General features: G+C 43.0%; 2 protein-coding genes across 2 annotated transcripts; one reads left to right on the top strand and one right to left on the bottom strand.

Annotated features, from left to right (window-relative positions):
- The first annotated feature begins 2094 nt into the window (after positions 1 to 2094).
- Positions 2095 to 8020, top strand: LOC309327063 (dromaiocalcin-1-like). The gene is made up of 6 exons (XM_081836096.1): positions 2095 to 2482; positions 2993 to 3071; positions 4699 to 4790; positions 6664 to 6795; positions 7051 to 7177; positions 7807 to 8020. Exons 2-6 carry the CDS (start codon positions 3005 to 3007, stop codon positions 7884 to 7886), a joined length of 498 nt encoding a protein of 165 aa, XP_081692222.1. The 5' UTR covers positions 2095 to 2482; positions 2993 to 3004; the 3' UTR covers positions 7887 to 8020.
- Positions 8021 to 12088: 4068 nt separating this feature from the next.
- On the bottom strand, positions 12089 to 18149 carry LOC309326514 (C-type lectin-like). The gene is made up of 6 exons (XM_081835334.1): positions 18061 to 18149; positions 17022 to 17094; positions 16463 to 16554; positions 14206 to 14346; positions 13612 to 13726; positions 12089 to 12361 (listed from the first exon to the last, which is right to left on the bottom strand). The coding sequence occupies exons 2-6, from the start codon at positions 17080 to 17082 to the stop codon at positions 12294 to 12296; spliced, it is 477 nt and encodes a 158-aa protein (XP_081691460.1). The 5' UTR covers positions 17083 to 17094; positions 18061 to 18149; the 3' UTR covers positions 12089 to 12293.
- Positions 18150 to 22565: the final 4416 nt, after the last annotated feature.

Here is a 22565-nt window from a genome sequence, read left to right as displayed (position 1 = left end):
AGGGGGGCCCTGTAAAACCAAACTTCCTTCACCCAGGTGCACCTTGAATCAGACCTGTTTTCTCCCATGACCTGACCAACAATTCCATTCCTAACTGATGGTGGGTGGCACAGTCTTGCCCCTGCAACTCCCCTAAGTGATGACCCAAAGGGTAAACTCTCTTTGGGGGAGGTACCCTGCTGCAACTGACCTCTGGTACTGCATAAATACGGAATCCGTTAAAAAAAAGACTGCTTTTGAGGCAATTTGAAACATCGGCAATATTCTTTTTATCCTTGATGGGTCATTAAGACATGTAAGACATTGAATACTGTTTAAGTCATCTGTGGGGTGTGCATTGTGTAAACCCAGATTTTAGAATACAGTTGACATCTCAGTACAACAGATTGTCAACCCTGTACCCACATTTAATATCCTTAAGGATACCCAGTTTTTAAAATTCTTTTTTTTTAAATAATATTTATTCAGAATTTTGAAAATTACAAAAAGAAAAAAGAAAAATACAAAAGACAGAAAAAATACAAAAAAAATGCAATCATTTAGAAAAAGAAAAAGAACAGATTAAATCTATACATAGCTTTCTTCCTTTACTTATTTCCTTGACCTCCTCACACCTCCCATTTTTGTATTCTAGTTCAAATTGTTATTTCAGCAAATCCTTCCAACCTTGTTTTTCTCTTAATAATTTGTTTTAATATATTGTAATTTTACGTTCTCTCTTTCATCAATTTCATCAATTCATTTTTACTTATTCCTTTATATCATTCCTACCAAAACCACATAATTTTCTTTTTCCAACATCTTTCTAACAATCCTTAATTTTACAATATTTTTGAAGATATACTTTAAATTTTTTCCAATCTTCTTCCACCGACTCTCCAGTTTTTAAAATTCTTTTGGCCACAGTGGCCACCAGCCTTCTTTTCTTTTTACAATGCCCCAGAGGATAAGGGGCACTTGGGGTGGGGGTAGGGATTACTACTCCTCCCCCCAAAAAAAATCATGGAAACGTCAATGTTTTTGTGGTGTTCTACAGAAGACCATGTCTGTTCATGAAACTCCTAGTGCAGCAATGTCCAACCAGATGACCATGATCAACAGGTAGATTGTCGGGGTGCTCCTGGTCGATCGTGGGAGTAAAAGAAGTGATCACCCATTTGTTCCTGAGCGATCATAACGTGCCCCACCCCCAGTACTATGTCCCATTTTTTGCTGCCAGTACAGCTTTGAAAGGTTGTATTTCCAGCGTTGGCATCAGAGTGGGGAAAGGAGGAAGGTCAGCAGACTGTTGTGCGATCAATGTCATGCAATCCGTCTCCATAAAAGCTGAACAACTGTTACCCCCCTAAAAAGAAAGCTCAACAACTCTGCTTACTCCCCCCTAAAAAAAAGCTCAACAACAATCGGCAATCAGTAGATTACTGCCAGTTTTCTTTATATACTAGGAGTAGATCACAGTCTGTAGAGAGTTGGACATGCCTGTCCTAGTGTATTATGGAGACAACATGGCTGCCACTGAGAGCTACCAGGTGTACAACCAAAGAAAACATTCCAGAAACCCAGTTTGTGTCTCCAGCTTCCATTTGGATGGAACCTTGCCTTCCACTCTGCTGGAGCTGCCCTCAAATAAGCCAGGTAGGAAAAATAGCATCTAAAGAAGAAGAAAACAAGGGTGGGTGTGTAGTAGTAGAAGAAGTAGAACAATCCCCAGTCTAAGCTCCCCACCCTCCATCACCACAAGTACTTATATCCCAATCTCAGAAATGAGCCAAGGAGGGGAGTTAAATAGCATGAGGAAGCAAAGAGGAGGGAGGAGTTTAGCTCCCCTCAGATATTTCCCATTTTCATGTAAAAACTAGACCTCGCCAAGCCCCAATTTTAAACATGAATAACATGAGTGGTTTCCACAGTTTGGGTTTTATGGAATTCTTGCCACGTTGACTCATCTGCTAGGGAACGTCTTGCATGTGGCAGAGGATTCTGGGAAATATTCCAAGGCAGTCTCTGCCTTTATGAAGGATGCGGGCCAGTCTTGTTACAGGTCAACTTTGCACTACCTGAAGTGAGGGTGTGCTCTTTGAGCAGACTCAGCACTCCCCTTCACTGACACCTTTCAGTTTCAAAATAGAAAGTGGTGAAGGAAGTGTCCCTCCTGAAATTGGGTTTATCTCCAGATGGTAGACCTGTTCTTTGATTCTAGTTAAGTCTTTTATTATTGTATTTAGAATATTTGCTTTTCCATCACCTTTCACATAAATACCTAGGGACATTCATGCAACCAATCATGCGTTTTTATGAGTATTTGAAGTACAGCCTTTCCTTCGTGATCTGTACTTTATGCATGTCTAAAAGGTTGAAATTCCTTCCTCTTTTCCCCTGCCTCTGACAGACAAAGCTTCATATAATAATTAAGGCAGCCAACTTGGGAGTCAGGCTTGCCTGTGGAAAGAGTTATCCATCACCTCAAAAGGACTGAACCTGGGTAAGTTGCAGGTGGGGTTGGGGATGGGGGAGAAATTCAGTTCAGATTCCATTTAAAGACATACTTATTGAATTTGCACCATCTGGAACAATATGAGAGCTGAAACATAGCCACCCTTTGAAATTTGTATCTCTTTGAATTTTTCAACACAGTTGAATTTCTCATGGAATTTCTTCAGCTGTGTAACGCATACAAAAATGATGTACTTGGGGAAGGTGTTAATAGAAATGCATATTGTTGGAAATTCCTCAAATGAGCATATGGTCTCCAAGGTCCCTTCTAATCTCAGCATTCTATAGCTCAATGAATCGTCAACACTGATAAACATCAAGCTTTTGTTTCTTTCGTCTTTCTCTAATCTTCATAGTTCTTAGAAGTTCAAATAAAGTAGAATTGTGATTTTAAGAGTAGACAATGTTTAAGTCCTCCTTACTTCCATCACCACTTGGGATGAATGGCAATCAGTGGAGGTATTTGTTGAATTCACTGTACATTCCTCTTCCACAAAAGGTCTACCACAAGATGGGATTTGTCACCTCCTTCGCCTGTTGTCTTCTTGGAGTCCTGGTCTCTAGTTCTTTTCCAGGAGGTGAGCATTTTAACCAATTTTTGAGAATTACCCAATGCAAACTATTTACCCCTAGTCCTTCAGGTGTCCATATAAATATAATTAATTCATTTATTCCTCGTTTTTAAGTCTAAGTCATAATATTAAGGCAGGCAATCAAGAATGCAGACACAAGAGAATTATGATTAATATTCCCTTACTATCTTAGTCTTTATATCAACCCTTCTTGGGCTTGTAATCCTAGTTACTATCACAATTCAGGACTTCAAGCTTGCTTAGCAATGTCAAGTTTGAGATAATGTTACTCTGAGAAAGCTTCCAAGATAATATTGTCTTTCAAACATATCCTCAAGGAAAGAGCACTGTTCACCAAATGACCATCCTATTGCACTCTTTGAATATTTTGATTCTCCATTCAGTGACTGAAGAGCCATCTTGGCCACCCATCACATCTGGGCTCTGCTGGAATAAGAATCCTCCTTTGCTACTGCTTATTCTTGCCCTTACCATCTTTCTGCTTCTCTTGTTTTCTCTTTTAAAATAATAATAATAATAATAATAATAATAATAATAATAATAATAATAATAATAATACAGTTTTAAATTTAACATTTTCACTCAAATATAAATCAAAATCATAAAAATATAGGATTCCCTGAATCCTTAGACTTCCCTCTACTCCTCCATGGCTTCCATTGTTAATCTTTACCCACCTGCATCATATAATGTTCTCCATTTAATCTTAAAATTCAATTCATACCATAGCACCTGTTACATTACAAATGTTGTTATAATTCTGCCAATGTTTTTAATTGTTTGCAGTATTCTTCAAGGTAACTTATAAATCCCCCCCATTCTTTATTAAATGTATTATCTTCTTGATTCCTGATCTTCCCAGTCATTTTCACCATTTCAGCCTAGTCCATCATCTTTATCAACCATTCTTCTCTGGTCAGAACTTTATCTTCCTTCCATCTCTGGAGCAATAGTATTTGTGCAGCTGTCGTCACATACATGAATAGTCTTTTCTGCTCCTTTGGTATTTCTGCACCTAGAATTCCTAGTAAAAAAGTTTCTCTTATTTTCTCAATCTATTTCTCTCCTTTCTTCACTTTTCCCCTTCCCTCTGCATATAACCTCCCTCACATATAACCTCCTCCGCCTCCTTATCTTTCTGTTTCACGCTTTTAACCTGTGCTGCTCTTCTTATCCTCAGCTGTTGTTTCTCCTCGGTGTCTCCAGCCAGTTCTCTATTCCTTCCTTGGGGACATTCCTTCTTTCACACTCTGCCAGACACACTTTTATCCTCTGCCTGCATGTCTCTCTTTCAGCAGTTTTACATTGCCTTGCCCCTTTCAGTCTACATAGCTCATATCTGAGGCAGGCCATGAGACCAAAAAATCATGAGAGGAGCTGTAGAAATCTTTATCTGGGTTAAGTGGCATTATATCAATAGTGCTTGTTATATTTTCAAGCGATGGTTACCCAGCTAAGGCTATTAGAGCAATGGTTTAGGTTAGGCCTATATTCATTGGTTTCAAAATTATCTGTGATTGCTCAAAGCAGTCACCCCTTTTAGCAGTGTAGCTAAAATAAGATTTCAAATAAAGAACAACCTTCTTACTGCTTCGTTCCTTTCTACTCATAGCCAAGGCCCTGTCCTGTCCTGATGGTTGGCTGCAAAACCAGGGTAATTGCTATGGATATTTTGATACCAAGTTGTCATGGAGAGATGCTGAGGTAAGAAATATTTCTCCTCAAGCAAAATGTAATAGAATAATGGAATTGTAGAATTGGAAGGTATTTCAAGGGTCATTTAGTCCAAACCCTTGCAATGTAGAAATCTCAACTAAAGCATCTGTGGCGTTTGCCTCCTAGGTGGGTCATAAGGAAAGGGTTAAATGAGTGTGGTGCGATTGGCCAGAGAGAATGCAAGGGGAGGAGTAAAAGTTAGAGTTGGAGGTGTGTGGAAGTTAGTTGAGAGTTGAGCGTTGGGAGTTGGAGAAGTAAGAGGGAGGAATAGTCTGTGGGTTGGTCAAGCTGTGTGGTGAGAGAGTGAGAGGAATTGTTAGGTGAAGTCAGATAGATAGTTGGAATAATCAGTTTGAAGTTGTTATTTGTTCATGCTTATACAAATGAACTTGATTATTTGTTAATGTTAACAACTGTCTGGACTCCATGTGTCCCCGAAGAGAAACGGGGTGGTGGCAGCGAAGAGGCAATGGCAGTGGTGGCACAGGGTCAATAGACCGTCAAACGTCTGGGGACCCTGTGTGATAGCCACAGCATCCATGACAGATGGCCATCCTACCTTGGCTTAAAAACCTCCAAGGAAAGAGGCCACAGTTTTCCTCTGTCAAACAGATCTTGCTGACAGAAAGTTCTCCCTAATGTTTATAATTTACATCTTTTGGGCTCCTATCAGATTTCTGTGGGTAGGGTTATCCTTGCCCTGGAACAATACCTATCCAGCATCTCAGACTTCACAAAAGAGAGTTGGTCACTTTATGTTCCAGTGAAGCATCTCCGTGGGAGCTGTGAATGTGACAGTTATGCCAAATCCTCCCCTCCCACCAGGAGAAGAGGGAATAAATCTTTGTGTGGAAAAGTAGAATAGACTGCAGTTCTGAAACAGATCTGAGACTGGGTTCGCAAAACATTTCATGGCTCTGGCTGTCTCCCTAGAGAACTCATGTATGAACTGCAGATTTTGGCAGTCTATGGGAGTGTTTGATTGTCTGCCTATGCTCAGCCTATATATTTGCAGAATAGTATTTTTACAATGTCAAAAAGCACCCAGTGACCTAATTCCAAAGGGAATTTACCAAACATTACGTATGTACTGCACCCCTGCAACTTTTCAGTGCAAGGGTGACATAACAGTGTATGCTGTGTGGTCTGCAGTGTTGTGAAAGGAATGCAGCAGGTTGGATGCAGTGCTGATCATTTGGGTTCCAGAGCTCAAGTTAAAATAAATTAGTCATTGCAAGCAAATCTCCCAAGTTCAAATTTCCTTGCCTCTATTTAAATGTAATACTCCCTTTCTGTAACCTTTTGCAGCTTTTTCAACATTCCACATAAAAATGCTTCTACCTAAAATTTCTACATAAAAAAAAAATGGGTTTGTTGGAAGACCGGCTTAGGGTTTCTCCAGATGACCTTTTAACTGACCACTCATCCTGCATTCATCCTAGATGAGGGGACAAGAACATGCTCCTACATTTGTTCATTTATTTATTTATTTAAGTGGATTAATTGTGCAAGCCTACACTTCCTGTTATGTGCTTGAATTCCTCATGTGAAATGGTGTCAATCTGGAGGTGCCATTAGTGCACAAAAGTTTAAGCCCAGCAACATGGTATGTGACACTAATTTCTTACAGTCTACCAGTAAGACTTGCCTCTTGAAAGTCAAATTTCAGAGAAATAAATAAAAATGTTGATATTCCACAAACTCTGCATCATTCCTTTTAGTGAGATATGGTTTTTGAACTGTTGTTATCTGATGTGTTGTGAGACACTTTGGGAATGACTTTTTGTAAAAGTGGTATATAAAGAAACATGTTCTGATGGCGGTTGTAACAAAACGTCTTTCATTCTTTCTCCATTCTTAGACTGCATGCCATAGCTATGGCCATAGGGCCCACCTTGCCTCTATCCTTAATGTGGATGAGACAGCCCTGATTGCCAAGCACATCTCCGCGTCCCAGCAAGAACAAAGCAACGTGTGGATTGGGCTTCATTACGTGAGTTGCTTTCACTTGCTCTATTCCAAGTCATTGTCATAGAGTAGTGGCTTCTTAGCATCACCACTCCTTCCTTATATAATAATATCCAAGAATGAACCCCACATGCTACATCAATATTATTTTCAATGCAGATCCTCCTCTGACTCATTCATAGTTGGCACTACTTTCCCACAGACCAAGATATCCAGATAATATTGACACCAGGCTCCTCATGTCCTTACTTACATGATCTATAATGTCTCAATCTTGCAGAATGGGCGTTGGAGGTGGCCTGATGGATCAGTCTACAAGTTCGACGAAGGTTACAAATCCTGGTACCCAACCACACCAGACAACTGGGCCCCTTATGAGCATTGTGTGGAGCTCCTATATTTTCCAGGTAAGGAAACCATTTGCAAGGTCTGACAAAATAACAATTAGATGTTGAGTTCCACATTGCCACACACTTCTCCATCAATGTCCTACTTCTCTCAGGATTGTAAGTCATACTCAAAATAGTTCCGTCAAAATCAACAGACCCAGGTTAGTATTTTATGAAAGTCCATTGATTTTAAGGAGTATACTCTGAGTATGAGTTAGTTGGATACAACTGTTGGTCAGGTATTTGTTTCTTTACAGCAAAGATAATTACTCTGTAGAGTGGAACAGCAGTGATTTATATGTTCAGCATTTAGGGTCACTTCCAACATACCACAATGTAGAAGGGTTCAGTTACAGCCTATCTGCATAGTAAATTGTACGTGACAACTGCCTTGGGATATTTGGATGAAGGGTGGTGTGCAATTTGTAGCAACCACCACCACCACCACCACCATCACATTCATGTTGTATTCTGAAAACTGGTTGCCAGGCTAAAGTCTGAGTTGTGTATTCTCCTCACCATAGGGAAAGTGTTGACTAAGGGATGTAGAAAATCTAAGATCAGAAAGCAAAATTAATCTGGACTATTTATTCTTCATGTGCCTCCTAACTTCTGGACCTAATTCTGTCATTTGTTCTCTTTTAAAGAAACCGTTTACAGTTTTGTGAAATGGAATGATAGAAACTGCAACCAACTCAACAGCTACATCTGCAAGAAAAAACTCTAAGCCAGCAACTGTCATTCCCAACTGCGCCTTCTGTGATTGATGGACAGCTCTCTGGAATCATTACCTCCTCTCCAATCCCTCAGTGATCAACTCTCATCCATTATTTCCAAGATAGGCTTCAATACAATGTAATCCTAATAATCTCTTATGCATATATTTCTTGTCATGATTCTGTCCTTCTCATCCCATCAGTCCTTATAGCACCTGTTCTCAGAGCACAAATCTCATGATGAGGAGGCACTCCTTGCATGAGAGTCCCAGGAACAGGAGGGTGCTGTGTCTAACTCTCACTGTGTCTAGCACTGCTGTTCACAACACACAAGGCACTCAAATCCAAATGTCACCACAAATTTCATCCCCAAAACATACACCTTTCCTTAGAGCTGCTCAGCACAGTTGATATGAAATCCAGAATTTTAGAAGCCACAAAATGAGGACAGGGGAAGAAGAAGAGTTTGGATTTGATATCCCACTTTATCAGTACCCTAAGGAGTCTCAAAGCGGCTAACATTCTCCTTTCCCTTCCTCCCCCACAACAAACACTCTGTGAGGTTAGTGGGGCTGAGAGACTTCAGAGAAGTGTGACTAGCCCAAGGTCGCCCAGCAGCTGCATGTGGAGGAGCGGAGACGCAAACCCAGTTCACCAGATTACGAGACTACCACTCCTAACCACTACACCACACTGGGAAATTGCAAGGGAATCCCATTTAACCTGACCAGCACCATGTTCTGGAATGCTACACTAAATTTTTAACCAGATTCCTGCCCCAGGAAAATGCTGCCTAGAGCTTCTAGTTAAGAAAAAGCTGTTCAATATTCTCAGGCACACATTCCCCGCCCCACCCCAAAGTCAGTGTTTCCAAATGAGGAACCGACAATGAGTATTTGCTAACATACAAATGCAAATTCAAGGATCGGAAGCATTAAGCAATATCAAAAGATGGCAATTCAACAATAGCAAGTTACCCAGTCCTTTCACAGACTTGTTTTAACTGAACATAACAGACATGAATAAGGGACAATACTGAGCACTAGCTGGACATCCTCCATGTTGTTTTACTTTGCGTGCATGGGCTTGGTGCATCTAATGGCCCCATGTCCATTTTCCTAGCTCTCTTCTCTTTTGCATAAATGGTCACAATCACTAGGATAGTCAGGTCACAGGTTTTATTACGCCTAAATGTCACAGCACAGACAGAGACAGAGACACACATCAGTGCCAAAGATCTCCCTGAGCAGCTTCCCTGGGTTAGATTTTTCTTACACCTCTATAAGCCTATAGTCTTATGCCTCTGCCTGATGTCACTCCATCACTCCAGCCACCACCCAGCATCCCCCCCCCCCGGTTTGCCTATTGCTTAACCAAGACTGAGGATGGGAGAGAAGTTCAATTCTATTCAAAATGAAAACCAGGCCTACTCACACTTTCTGAAAACAATTCATGAGCTGAAACACAGCCAACCTTTGAAACTCACACTTCTCTGAATTTTGCAATGCTGTCTTCATGTAACGTATATAAAAAAAATCCCAAAACTATTGTTCATACAAATTCATAGATTAGTGTAAAAATGCATTGTATTGGGGGAAATTGCTTTTAAAAAACATGCTTACAGTGGTACCTCAGGTTACATACGCTTCAGGTTACAGACTCCGCTAACCCAGAAATAGTGCTTCAGGTTAAGAACTTTGCTTCAGGATGAGAACAGAAATCATGTTCTGGCGGCGCGGTGGCAGCAGGAGGCCCCATTAGCTAAAGTGGTCTTCAGGTTAAGAACAGTTTCAGGTTAAGTACGGACCACTGTATATTGGGATAAATTCACACTAAAATGCTGATGAATCTACATAAATATTTTTTTTAAAAAAAACAATGATGTGCAGATGTGGAGAGCTGAATTAAAGATGGGGGGGGATGAGAAACAGACAGAAACTAAAACTGGCACACCTGTTTAACCTTACCCACATCCTGAACAAGACACACAAGATCCTGTGCTGAACTGCATGAGGAGAAGTAGCAGGGCAGAGCTGAGGAAGCCCAATGAAGGTTGTACCTTCATTGATATCCACATGTACCACTGCAGGATTGACTGCAGAAGGGATGGAGAAGACATTCAATTCACACTATGTTTGAAGCATATCTCCCTAATTTGCACTTTCCAAAATAATACAACTGCTGTAAAACAGCCATCCTTTAGACCTTGGCACTTCTCCAGGTTTTGAAATGCAGATTGGTGGCCAAGCAGCATAATGCATATATAACTGAAGACAGCACATTAAAAAAACATGTGTTGGTGAAAATAATGTGCAAAACTATATTATATTTCAGATCAATACTTTGTAGGTTGGGAAACACCGAATGCCAACATGTGCACGTTAGAAGAAATGTTTGTGAAAGTGCTGGTGAATTTCCTCGCCCCAGCCAACCCCCCCCCCCCAAAAAAAAAAACCTTTCACCAATAGTTGTGGAAATGTGAGGAACTCAAGTTTGGAGAAATGAGAAATCAAGAGAAACCAGAACTGAGGGCAACATTTCCTCACAGATGACCTGCTGATTATTGATTTGACACACATGGAAGCCACTGGAAGAACAAAACAGACTCTTGCATTGAAATAAAAATTATCCAGTCCAAAAATGTGGTTCAAAAGCTTTGCTCACAGAACTTAAAAGAAGGCACCACACCTGACATGGATGCCTGCAATTAACATATGCATAGACCTGAAATGCAATCCCTTTCATGTGACTGTGAGCTGATCATCTTGTGACTAAGCCCACAGAGATACAGTCCAGGCCCAGCTCCGTTAATGATTAACCAGGTAGGTTTTTCTCTAACCTCATGAAAATTTCCAACCATGCTTCACAGTATACAATACAAAGAATGTTATATATCTCCTGTTGCCAGTGCTTTTTCCTGGGTGTACGCATACCCCTAAACATTTTGTAAATCTAAGTTTGGCCTCATTGAGGGGCAGTATTTCAATATGAGTAGGAAAATGAGAGTACTCCTAAACATTTTTAAGGAAAAAAAGCAATGCCCACTGCAATGTACCATTAACCAATTGTCCTGAACATGATCTCCTGGGTAGAACATGCCATTGGTTACTCGGGCCAGAAGGGAAAGAGGATGGAATAGTTCCACTGTAGTGCAGTCTACATGGGGCTACATGGGCCTTTGAAGGTGACCTGGAAACTACAACTCATCCAGAACGTGGCAGCTAGACTAGTAACTGGGAGTGGCCACCGAGACCATATAATACCAGTCCTGAAAGACCTACATTGGCTTCTAGTGCGTTTCCGAGCACAATTCAAAGTGTGGGTGCTGACCTTTAAAGCCCAAATGGCCTCACCTAGTATACCTGAAGAAGCGTCGCCACCCCCATCATCCAACCTAGACACTGAGGTCCAGCGCCTAGGGCCTTCTGGTGGTTCCCTAACTGTGAGAAGCAAAGTTAGAGGGAACCAGGCAGAGGGCCTTCTCTGCAGAACGGCCTCCCATCAGATGTCAAGGAAATAAACAACTCTCTGACTTTTAGAAGACACCTGAAGGCAGCCCTGTTTAGGGAAATTTTTAATGTTTGATGTTTTATCATGTTTTTAATATACTATTGAGAACCTCCCAGGGTGGCTGGGGAAACCCAGCCAGATGGACAGGGTATAAATAATATTGATGATGATGATGATGATGATGATGGGGACTCTTGCCTTTGTACAGTAGACTGCCTTCAAGCCAGGCAAAGGTCAGAGGCTGCTTTACTCCTATCTCTCTATCCACCATCCAGACAATCATGGCCAGTGCTCAAGTACAGATTCCAGCCAGACAAAATCACTCATGTCTGGCACAGAGAAGGGCCTACAGGTGAGCAACTGGGGCAGAGGTGTCTGGTTTAGCATCCTAGGATTTGGCACTGGTCAGGTAGCCTGGGATCCCCTTACGTTTTCCCCTGTCCCCAGCTCTCAAAATCCCAGCTTTAGTATCAGCTCTGCTGAGCATCTCTGAGTAAAGAAGTTGGGTTTGAGATAGGAAGTTTCACCTACATGTTGCCCTGAGTGCCTTGTCAGGTATCGGCGACTGTGCTGGACTGGAGCCCCAGAGGTACAATGTGCTTCTTTTCCCTGGGAACTCCAGTGCAAGAATTGCTCCTTCCCCTGTCTTCAGATATATGGTATTGGAACTGGAGCAATAAGGATGGATTCAGTGAAAAGAGAATACACATAAGTGAGTTTATTAGGATTATATTTTGCAGAAGTAACAAGGAAACTTCCAAGTGAATGGGAAGACCAAAGAGGTAGCTCTATAGAGGAGGTTATTTTGAAAATGAAGATGAGCTGTTTTTTCCCCTTTGAGGGATGGGAGAGGAAGCAGTGAGATCAGAGGTCCACTAAGGAGGAAGAGTTGGGAGCTGTGGTCTCCTTTAACTCTCTTGTTTGCAGATATAGGTATTGAAATGGTGACAAGGTTCATCATTCCACTTTCGAAAACCTAAAATTCAAGACATGACAAAAGTTACTATTTCTTGCCCATTATTACATACCCAAATGGATGTGGTTTGGAGTACGGGTTAGGAATTGGATTTGACTAGGGTATATTTCAGATACTAAAAAACCGGACAAACTTGTTGAGCTCTTTTCTTTTCTTTTTGCTTGGGCCTTGCACCGCCTCCCTCCCTGAACCCTATTCAGGCCCCTATTCAAGGTAAGCAGCTTTGGGACACTCACCAACTGGGCTTCCTCCTGACTTGCACTGAGCCCGGGGTGCTTGGCTCTGTGCACATGCCATCCATCTGGGCAAACGCGCCTGCAGGTCATGCCCAGTTAACTTCCAGCTTCGCCTCAAATTGAAATTGCAAGGTGCACCAGGAACAAGTGAGGGCCGACTTGAGCTTTTTTCTTTTTTTGAGCTGTTTTTTTTTTTTTTTTTTTTTTGCAAACATCTCCCTTCCACCGCCCCACCCCAAAATTCCAGCTTTTAAAGCATGTTTGAAGCATTTTCCTTTGAAAATAGCCCTGGTTGCCATATGTCCAGGTTTTCCCAGACATTTTGCTGCTTTGCTGCCCAGACGCCATTTTCAGGCCCTGATTCCCGAACATGTCTGGGAAAATCCAGATGTATGGCAACCCTAGATTGGGCAGGATAGACTGATCCAGAACTGACCAACCCCATGTGGGTTGCCCATCTGACAGTTGCCTGACTTCAGCCTCGTAAGTGTGCTCCTGATTCAAAATTTGCAGCTGAAATCGGGTCTTTTTTAATGTGGTGCCTTCTTTTGTTTCTTTATCTGACTTTAACCATATCTTAGAGAAATACTGTAGAAAATAATATGACATGGCCCACTTGAAAAACCACTGTTTCCAGAATATAATATGCAAATGAGTATGCATGCAATAGAACACATGCAACTAAACTATGCAGATGAGCTACAGCTGAAGCCTCCTGGTGTGTTGGGCAGTGATGCTAAATGCTGAATGAATGGACCACTGCTAGCCAGAGTAATTGATCTGTAAACATTTCTACAAGCGAACACCTGGTTGAGGGTTAAATATGACTCATAACTGGATCCCTTAAAATCAATAGACTTTAATTAGTGATGGTTGACAGATGTACTGTATTTTCAGTGCAATTTAGTGAGATGCAACCCTGAGACAAGTTGGAAATTTATAGGGAATTGGAGGGTAATGTAGCATTCAAGGTGAAAATGCATTTTTTCTCAGGCATGCAAATAGTTTCCCTACCTGTCCAACGTTTCAGCTCCACACAATATTCCTTGCCGCCAGTGTTGTTTGGCTCCCCTCTGTTCCAGTTGTTGTAATTAAAGACTGAATCATCAAGCCACTTCCAATCTTGGTTCTGCAGGAAAGAGAAGGAACAGCTCATTTGACCAAGGAGGTTTGTAGCTCAGTGCAAGGATGTCGGGAGTGCTCTGATGGTGTTTCCTGCTTGGCAGGGGGTTGGACTCGATGGCCCTTGTGGTCTCTTCCAACTCTATGATTCTATGATTCTATGTTCGGAGGAGGTTGCTCAGCAGGAAGCTCTTGCAAGCTATGATGGAGACATTAGAGAAGAAGCTCCTACCATAAGCACCATCTGTGCAGGGCCATGGGTGCCAAGGCACCCACAAAATGTTCACTGTGGGGGGTTGGCAGGGATCGGCAACGTGTTCCATGTGTGGGCACCCCTAATGGGGTGGAACCCAGCATGCCTGGCCCCTATGTAAAATATTGGAGAAATAATTTTGGGATGCAGCCTGGGAGATGATAGGATGGCATTGCTAAGGAGCCACTGTGCTGTGATGATGACCTGGAATAGAGTAATTGAAGGGAACTCACCTCATAGGGATCATAGAGACCAATCCAGACATCATATTTTCTCTTCTGCTTTGAGTAGATGTACTTGGCCACCAAGGCTGACTCTTGCTCTGTGTGTATAGAAGCCAGATGGGTCCCACGGCCATGGCTTTGGCATGCAATCTGAGAATAGAGAAGGCACTAAAGTATTTCTGCCACCATTATCACCATCCGCTTAACTGTAGGTCACTTTCCCACAAAATGGTGCCCAAAGTGGTTCACAATGTATCAAAAAGACAACAAGACAAGACAAGACAAGACAAGACAAGACAACAACAACAACAACAACAACAACAACAACAACAACTTATATCCACCCATCTGACCGGACCTCCCAAGCCAACAAAATATTAAGAACATGATAAAACATCAGACATTAAAAACTTCCCTAAACAGGGCTGCCTTCAGATGTCTTCTAAATGTCAGGTAGTTGTTTATTTCCTTGACATCTGATGGGAGGGCATTCCACAGGACAGGCGCCACTACCAAGAAGGCCCTCTGCCTGGTTCCCTGTAACCTCACTTCTTGCAGTGAGGGAACTGCCAGAAGGCCCTTGGAGCTGGACCTCAGTGTCTGGGCTAAACTATGGGGGTGGAGATGCTCCTTCAGGTATACTGGGCCAAGGCCATTTAGGGCTTTAAAGGTCAACTCCAACACTTTGAATTGTGCTCGGAAACATACTAAGGTAAGAATTCAAAAGTGATATCCCACCCAGTTGGAGTTATCCAACTGTGAATAACCATGTGTAATATCAAAGTTCTTAATCTATTCTATCTTTTGGAATGTGGTCCGTCTGTTTGTCCATCTGTCTATCTTTGACCAATCTGTGGCCCAAGAAACCTACTTTTTAAAAGAAAAGCCCACTTCTAAAAACCCCAAAAGAAAATTAGGATGAATGCTTGTTGCCGTGACTTCCCTGTACTCTTTTCGGCACCTTCTAAAAACATTTTCTTTAGACAACCCTATCAAGACATATAGAATGTTGGTGTATGTTTTAAACTGGTTTTTAGACTTCTCGTTGATTCTATTTTCCCCTGAATGTTTCAAATACTTGTTTTTAACTGTTTGTTACTGACAGTGCTATTGTATTGCTATTTTTTGTAAATCACTTTGGGTTTTAATAAAACCGAACAGTGTATAAGTCTTGTAAAATTTATGATTGAAAGAATGAATATTAATCTCTCCTCAGGCAAATCAGACTGAGTGTTCAGTGAAGAATGGCTATCACATAACTTCTGTGTAAGCTTTGTGCAAACAAATCAGGATGAGGATTCACGAAATAAGTCCTCTGGAGGAGACCAAAGTTGGTTTTCTCACAACTCCAAATTCAGAAGCCTTTGCATACAGAATGTTGAGATTGTTTCAGAAAAGGAAAATAGGCATTTAAATGTATGCATGGAGTTTTGAGCTGAAGGGATTTGCTTTGGAATGTTGAATTCATATTAGCTTGACCTCTGCTGCAACACAGATAATCACCAAACAAACTAACCTACCACATTCCATTTTGGCACTGCAGACCATTACAGTAGTACCTCGGGTTACAGGCGCTTCAGGTTACATACACTTCAGGTTACAGACTCCTCTAACCCAGAAATAGTACCTCAGCTTAAGAACTTTGCTTCAGGATGAGAAAAGAAATTGTGCTCCGGCGGCACGGCAGCAGCAGGAGGCCCCATTAGCTAAAGTGGTGCTTCAGGTTAAGAACAGTTTCAGGTTAAGAACGGACCTACGGAATGAATTAAGTACTTAACCCGAGGTACCATTGTATTCTTTTCAGTAAGAGAGATGACTTGCCTCTTCCTAATGGTGAGTGAATACATTCTGGCCAGGCCATCCCTCCTGACCACAGGATCCAACTCTTTGGGGCCAAGGTCCCTTTAGCCCCCTAATAAAATATTTGAGGGGGTGGGTTCCCAAAGGTGATGGGCATTGCCATTCCAATGGGGGGGGGGTGCCATGTCTTGTGATCGATTGTGCAGAGCAGGGCTTACCAGCCACCTCTATGCCCCTTATTTTATTTAAGTTGCCACCCTTGAGGAGTCTTGACTGTTAATTAAGCCTTCATGGCTCCCATGGAAACACATCCCTTAAACATGTTGGGTGAGCAACTCAATTTGAAATGTTGGCCAGGTATGGTCTCAGGACAACTCACATACATAGCCCTCCTCAAAAAGATCTCATGTGCAACCCACAACAATATCTTATGCTACAGCTTGGTTGGTGAGAAACAACTTCTTACCTCAGCTGCAGACCATGACTTTGGACTATCAAAATATGCATAGCAGTTGCCCAGCGCTCTCAGCCAACCCCTGGGACAGGATCTGGCCCTTGCTGTATGGAAAGAAGAGTAAAGGAAGAAAAAGAGAGTGGGACAAAAGTTGTAAGAAGACTGTTTTTAATGTGAAATCTCACTTTACCTGTACTTTTGCTTATTCCAGTGAGGAAGCACAGGTAATTTAAACCTTTGTGCTTTCAGAGGTGGTTAGTGTCCAGTTGAATTGGTGAGACAGAAGGCAGGGAGACCAACAGAAGGTGGATCCAGAGGCAATGACAGGCAGTGCCACTCCCTGATTGGTTGTCAATATGAATCTGAGGAGTGGTTCAGGGCAGACTGAGGTTGGTAGGGCAATTCCCTATTCATTCTAATGAACCAGCTTCAATTGCCTGATTATTTATTCCAACAGCCTTAGCTTGGTTACCATCACCTGGAAATATAACAATTACTTTTTTATTTTCATAAATGCTTAGCCCCTATTAAGATTTTTGGGAAATTCCCAGATAATTGTTAAAACACTCACCTCCAGGGAAAGAATAGGAGACCAGGAGACCAAGAAGGCAAAGGTAGGTGACAACCCCCATCTTCTGGGTGACCTTTTGTGGAAGGAAATGTGCAACGAATTAAAAACTTATCCTTACTTATTGGCATTGTCAATGTGGTGATAGCAGGAAGAAGTAAACCAGCATTTTCTGTTCTTAAAATCATAAATGGGAAGATTAGAGAAAGAAGAGAGAACCCAAAACTTAAAAGTTGGCGATTATTGAAGTATCATGGAGTCAAGTAAGGTTAGTGTGCAGATGCACCTGGTGCTGACCACTGACTCTTCTGGACCAGTGGAGACTGCTGTCCATTGGGGCTGGTAGGGCAGAAGGCAGGAAGACCAATGATAGGTGGAGCCAGAGTCAATGACAGGAAGAGCCAACCAATCCTAGTTGTGTTCCCATCCTCTTACCTGCAGAGTTCCCTTCCTCTGTAGTGTTTCCTTAGGACACTCTAGAGACAAAATGATGGACTATGGCTGGCTGAGTCATCTCTATGAAGACAACTGCTGCATGATTTTGAGGAAATATTCATGTAACAAATTGCCGTGAGTTCTAACATCTAAGGAGTGCCGCTAGACTCCTGTTTTCTCAAAGGCTGAGCTTCCTTATATGTGAAAAATCTGATTTCCATTACTCTAAGTATGAAACAGCAGCCACAATGCCAGAAGAGAGGTGGTGGCCACCTTCAACTAGGAACGTAGGGGAAATGCGTTCCACTTTGCATACAAAGGGAAATCCACCTGATTTGCATGTATTTCTCCAGATTGGCAGTGCAGTTCAGCAGCCAAGTAATGTGAAGGGAAATGCAAGGACTAGGATACAGTGTGTAGAAATGCATATGCATATGAAAATAGCATATAAAATGCATTATACAAAGGAGAAATGTTCGCAGAAATGTGTCAATTAGTAGAAATTTACTAAAATGCTAATTTTAAAAAATTTTAAAAATGCCTACTGATGTGGAAGACTGCAAGAGACCAAAGCTGTCAGATTCACCCATCCCGACCGCCAACTTACCCAAGCTCCGTTCCGTTGAGGTGATGGATGCTGCTTTCTGCCGTGGCAAGTTGGGTTCTCAGGCTGTGGTGCCCATTCCTATATAGAACTTGGCCAGGGAAGGGCGTGGAAAAGAGGGAAGAAAGATAAACCACTTTTCCATATATGGAGTACAGTTCGTGAGAAAAGGCAGGTTTCAAATTCCACTGAAAACCACAGACATTTTGATTGCGTGACTATTCAGAGCAATTGCTAATATTCTTGTCCTGATGCCATGTCCCCTCTGCTGCTGCATTCAGATAGCCACAAACTTGCCATGACCCTGACCCACCCATATTAGCTGTGTTCTACGACACCAGCATGGCAGGCCCCTGTAGTAACTGGAACCAAAGTTTTGTCCCTTGGTCTAGCCCTGATTAAGCTCTGCTCCCCCTGCCCCACATCACCCCACCAAACAACTATTACCCCAGAGGGAAATCTATCATTGCTCCCCACTCTCATTGGCTACCATTCTAGGAGTCACAGCAGCTCTGGCAGAACAACTTCTGTTGAGACTGCAGTGGACAAGGGAAGGTGTCTCTCTTCTCTGTGCATGCACTGAATTCCAGAGGAAAATTGGGACACTCTATGCCTGCTACTATATTAATCGTCTGGACCATGTTTAATGTGACATCTAGTTCGCCCCCCTCAGAAGGCAGAACTTACGAAGCAGAATTGGGGGGGGGGTGTTGTGTGCATGTGTGACATCACGCATGCAATAGTTGGTGTGTGTGTATTTGTGACATCACTTGGGAGGTCCCAACTTGGGAGATCAGGGAAAGAGGTCCCAACTGCCCCCGACACCATACAAGTGATATCACAGGCATCATGTCTTGAGTGTCCCACATACTGCATGATGCTGTTATATTTGCAGGCTCCTCAACACAGCGGAAGGATGAGCAGTACGTGCCACATACTTTACTTTACTTTATTTACACTTCAATGCTGAGAGAATAAAAACATGCATCTTGCCTCTGCGAGAGCAGAGAAGCAACTCCTCTCCTTGGAAACAAAGAAACACCTAGAGAAACAGTGAAAAACAGGAAACCAGTGTACGTCACATCCAGTCTCCCATTCCCGTGGGAAACCCAACAGTACTCTGACTGTGGAATGCAAAACATTGTCCCGTGACAAGCATTTCGCTGCACAGTGAAGAAAGCAGAAACCAACAGATGCTTGGCATTGTGCCAAGAGGAGGAGCCAGGGGCTGGAAAACGAGCAAGGTCCCAACTAAAGAAGACTGGCGACTTAAAATGATGGAATATGTGCAGCTTGCAGACCTAACCTATTATATAAGAGAACAAGAAGATTGGTAAATGTTTCTTGAATGTATGGTGGAGAATTCTGTGCACTTGAAAGCGTTGGCAGCATTCAGATAAATTCAACAGTGTAAACAAGTTTTGATGGATGTCATAATGGAATACTGAATGGTTTAGTTTATGTAAAATATGCAGGGATTTGTAATATGCAAAATGAACCATGGAAAGAGAAGGGAAGTCATTGACATTTTCAGGTTAATAATAATAATAATAATAATAATAATAATAATAATAATTTATTATTTATACCCCGCCCATCTGCCTGAGTTTCCCCAGCCACTCTGGGCTGCTTCCAATCAAGTGTTAAAAACAATACAGCATTAAATATTAAAAACTTTTAAAAAGAAGATAGCTGCTTATTTCCTTCACAGGTGAAGGGAGGACATTCCACAGGGCAGGCACCACTACCGAGAAGGCCCTCCGTCTGGTTGCCTATAACCTCACTTCTTGCAATGAGGGAACCGCCAGAAGGCCCTCGGTGCTGGATCTCAGTGTCCGGGGTGAATGATGGGGGTGGAGACTCAGGACCCAGGCCGAGTAGGGCTTTAAAGGTCAGCACCAACACTTTGAATTGTGCTTGGAAACGTACTGGGAGCCAATGCAGATCTCTCAGGACCAGTGTTATGTGGTCCTGGCAGCCACTCCAGGTCACCAGTCTAGCTGCCGCATTCTGGATTAATTGCAGTTTCCGGGTCACCTTCAAAGGTAGCCCCACGTAGAGCGCATTGCAGTAGTCCAAGCGGGAGATAACTGGAGCATGCACCACTCTGGCAAGACTGTCCGCAAGCAGATAGGGTCTCAGACTGCGTACCAGATGGAGCTGGTAGACAGCTGCCCTGGACACAGAATTAACCTGCATCTCCATGGACAGCTGTAAGTCCAAAATGACTCCCAGGCTGCGCACCTGGTCCTTCAGGGGCACAGTTACCCCATTCAGGACCAGGGAGTCCCCCACACCCACCCGCCCCCTGTCCCCCAAAAACAGTACTTCAGTCTTGTCAGGATTCAACCTCAATCTGTTAGTCGCCATCCATCCTCCAACCACCTCCAGGCACTCACACAGTACCTTCACCGCCTTCACTGGTTCTGATTTAAAGGAGATGTAGAGCTGGGTATATTCTGCATACTGATGAACACCCAGCCCAAACCCGCTGATGATCTCTCCCAGTGGCTTCATATAGATATTAAAAAGCATGGGGGAGAGGACGGAACCTTGAGGCACCCCACAAGTGAGGGCCCAGGGGTCTGAACACTCATCCCCACCACCACCACTTTCTGAACACGGCCCAGGAGGAAGGAGCGAAACCACTGTATAACAGTGCCCCCAGCTCCCAGCGCCTCTAGACAGTCCAGAAGGATGTTATGGTCAATGGTGTCAAAGGCTGCTGAGAGATCCAGCAGAACTAGGAAACTAGGAAAGGTTGTTTAAATGAATATACTAAATTGTAAAATAGAAAAAATAATAATAAAAATAATACACACAGAAAAGAGGAACATCCGGGGGGGGGGAGAAACCAGCCATGGGAACTGCGGCTTGGTGCCCAGCCTCCTCTGTCCCCTGAATATTATGGGAGCTCCGCCCCAGCCAAAAAAATCATTTGGGGCACCCAAAGAGCTCAGCCCCACCCCCAAGCTGGCACCCCTGGCAGAGAGGCACATAAAATCAGAAGGAAAGAGGTGGAATAAATTTGCAAGTAGATAATAAGTATGACCTGGTGCAAAAGGTGAAAGGGATCCTGCAAATGTAACTGTTCTGCAAAAGAAGGAACTTGACCAACTGTGGCGCTTTGTGCAAGTTGTGCAAACCCAAAGCATGGTTTCTAATGCCTATTCCACCCCTATAGCCAAGTCACCCTTGTTAAGAAATAGTTGCATTTGTTAAGAAATAGTTGTTAAGAAATAGTTGGTGCAAAGGTCAATTTGACATAGTAATGTTATGAGTTGGGAGTGGGGTGCCAGACCTCTCTAATCCCTGGATCCAGCAAGTGTTGAAATGTAATCAAGCAAAGCTTGCTTCCTGGTGAGGTGAAGTGGGACTAGGGGGCTCAGGGCAAGACGGCAAATGGGTTGGGCCCCTCCCTCAACAGACGTTACCACTTTACAGCCGGAGGCTTCTCGTTGGGGGGGAGGGGATAGCAATGGATTATTGCCCTTTCGCTTAACCCTGTCTTTCCCCCCACCTCCCCTTTCAGAGTGGTGGGGTTATCAGGGGAGCTCTCAATTCGGCGCTGCCAAAGCCCTGCACCCAAAACTCCCTTTTGAGCTTTCTTTAGGGGTGCACAGCACCCTTGTGTTTCGCCCTAGCCCCTCTCAACAATTGAGCCTTCAAGGCTCGCTCTCCGCAGCCATTTGCGGCAACCCGTGACTATGACCTTCTCAGTCCATCCATCTCTGCAACTCAAGGTCCAAGAGCACCAACTCAAGTTTAGGTGGTGGTCATAGGGAACGAGGAGCACAGCACCTAAGGGACTCTGCCCCCAGCAGTGCTGCTCACTGCAGTCAAACCTAAAAATAGTTACAAATTGCTGGCATGCTAGTTGTCTGTCTGAGAAACTGCTAGATTTCCTACTCGGCAGGTAGAGATTTTCTTTAGGGGGGGGGAGGGGAGAGAAAAGCTCAGAATCTGGAATGCTTGCAGGCATGAGTCCTGATACAACGTTACCACTATAAGACAGCAATCCGTACCATTCTGGTTGAGTTACAGCTCTTAATACATTTAAAGGCAATTAAATAGTACAAACAGGGTCACCAGGCGGGGGGGGGGGGTAAAAGGAACATAGAGGCAACCATCTGAGCCTTTGACAGGCAGCATCATTGCTAAGGATCCTTAATCACATAATTGCTGCTGCTAAGTAATCAGAGGAAGGAACCTGGGACTCTGGAGAGGAGCCTCCCAGAGCAGCAGAAAAGGAACAGGGCAAGCTGGTGATATATGCTGCTAGCCCTGACATCAGGCAAAGGACAAAAGTCTGCTTCAGTACTGAGATATGTTTGTTAAAGCACTTTCCTCTGCTTCAACATTATTTCAATCACTCCCCAAGTACAGTTACAGATAGGTAGCCGTGTTGGTCTGCCATGGTCAAAACAAAATAAAAAAATTCCTTCCAGTAGCACCTTAAAGACCAACTGAGTTAGTTCTAGGTATACAGTACTGCCTTTACAGTATAC

Source organism: Podarcis erhardii (genome assembly GCF_964252035.2).
Source record: "Podarcis erhardii genome assembly, chromosome: 13".
NCBI classification, from domain to species: Eukaryota; Metazoa; Chordata; class Lepidosauria; order Squamata; family Lacertidae; genus Podarcis; species Podarcis erhardii.
The sequence above is the reverse complement of the archived record's forward strand: the minus strand, read 5'-3'. Positions and strand labels throughout refer to the sequence as shown.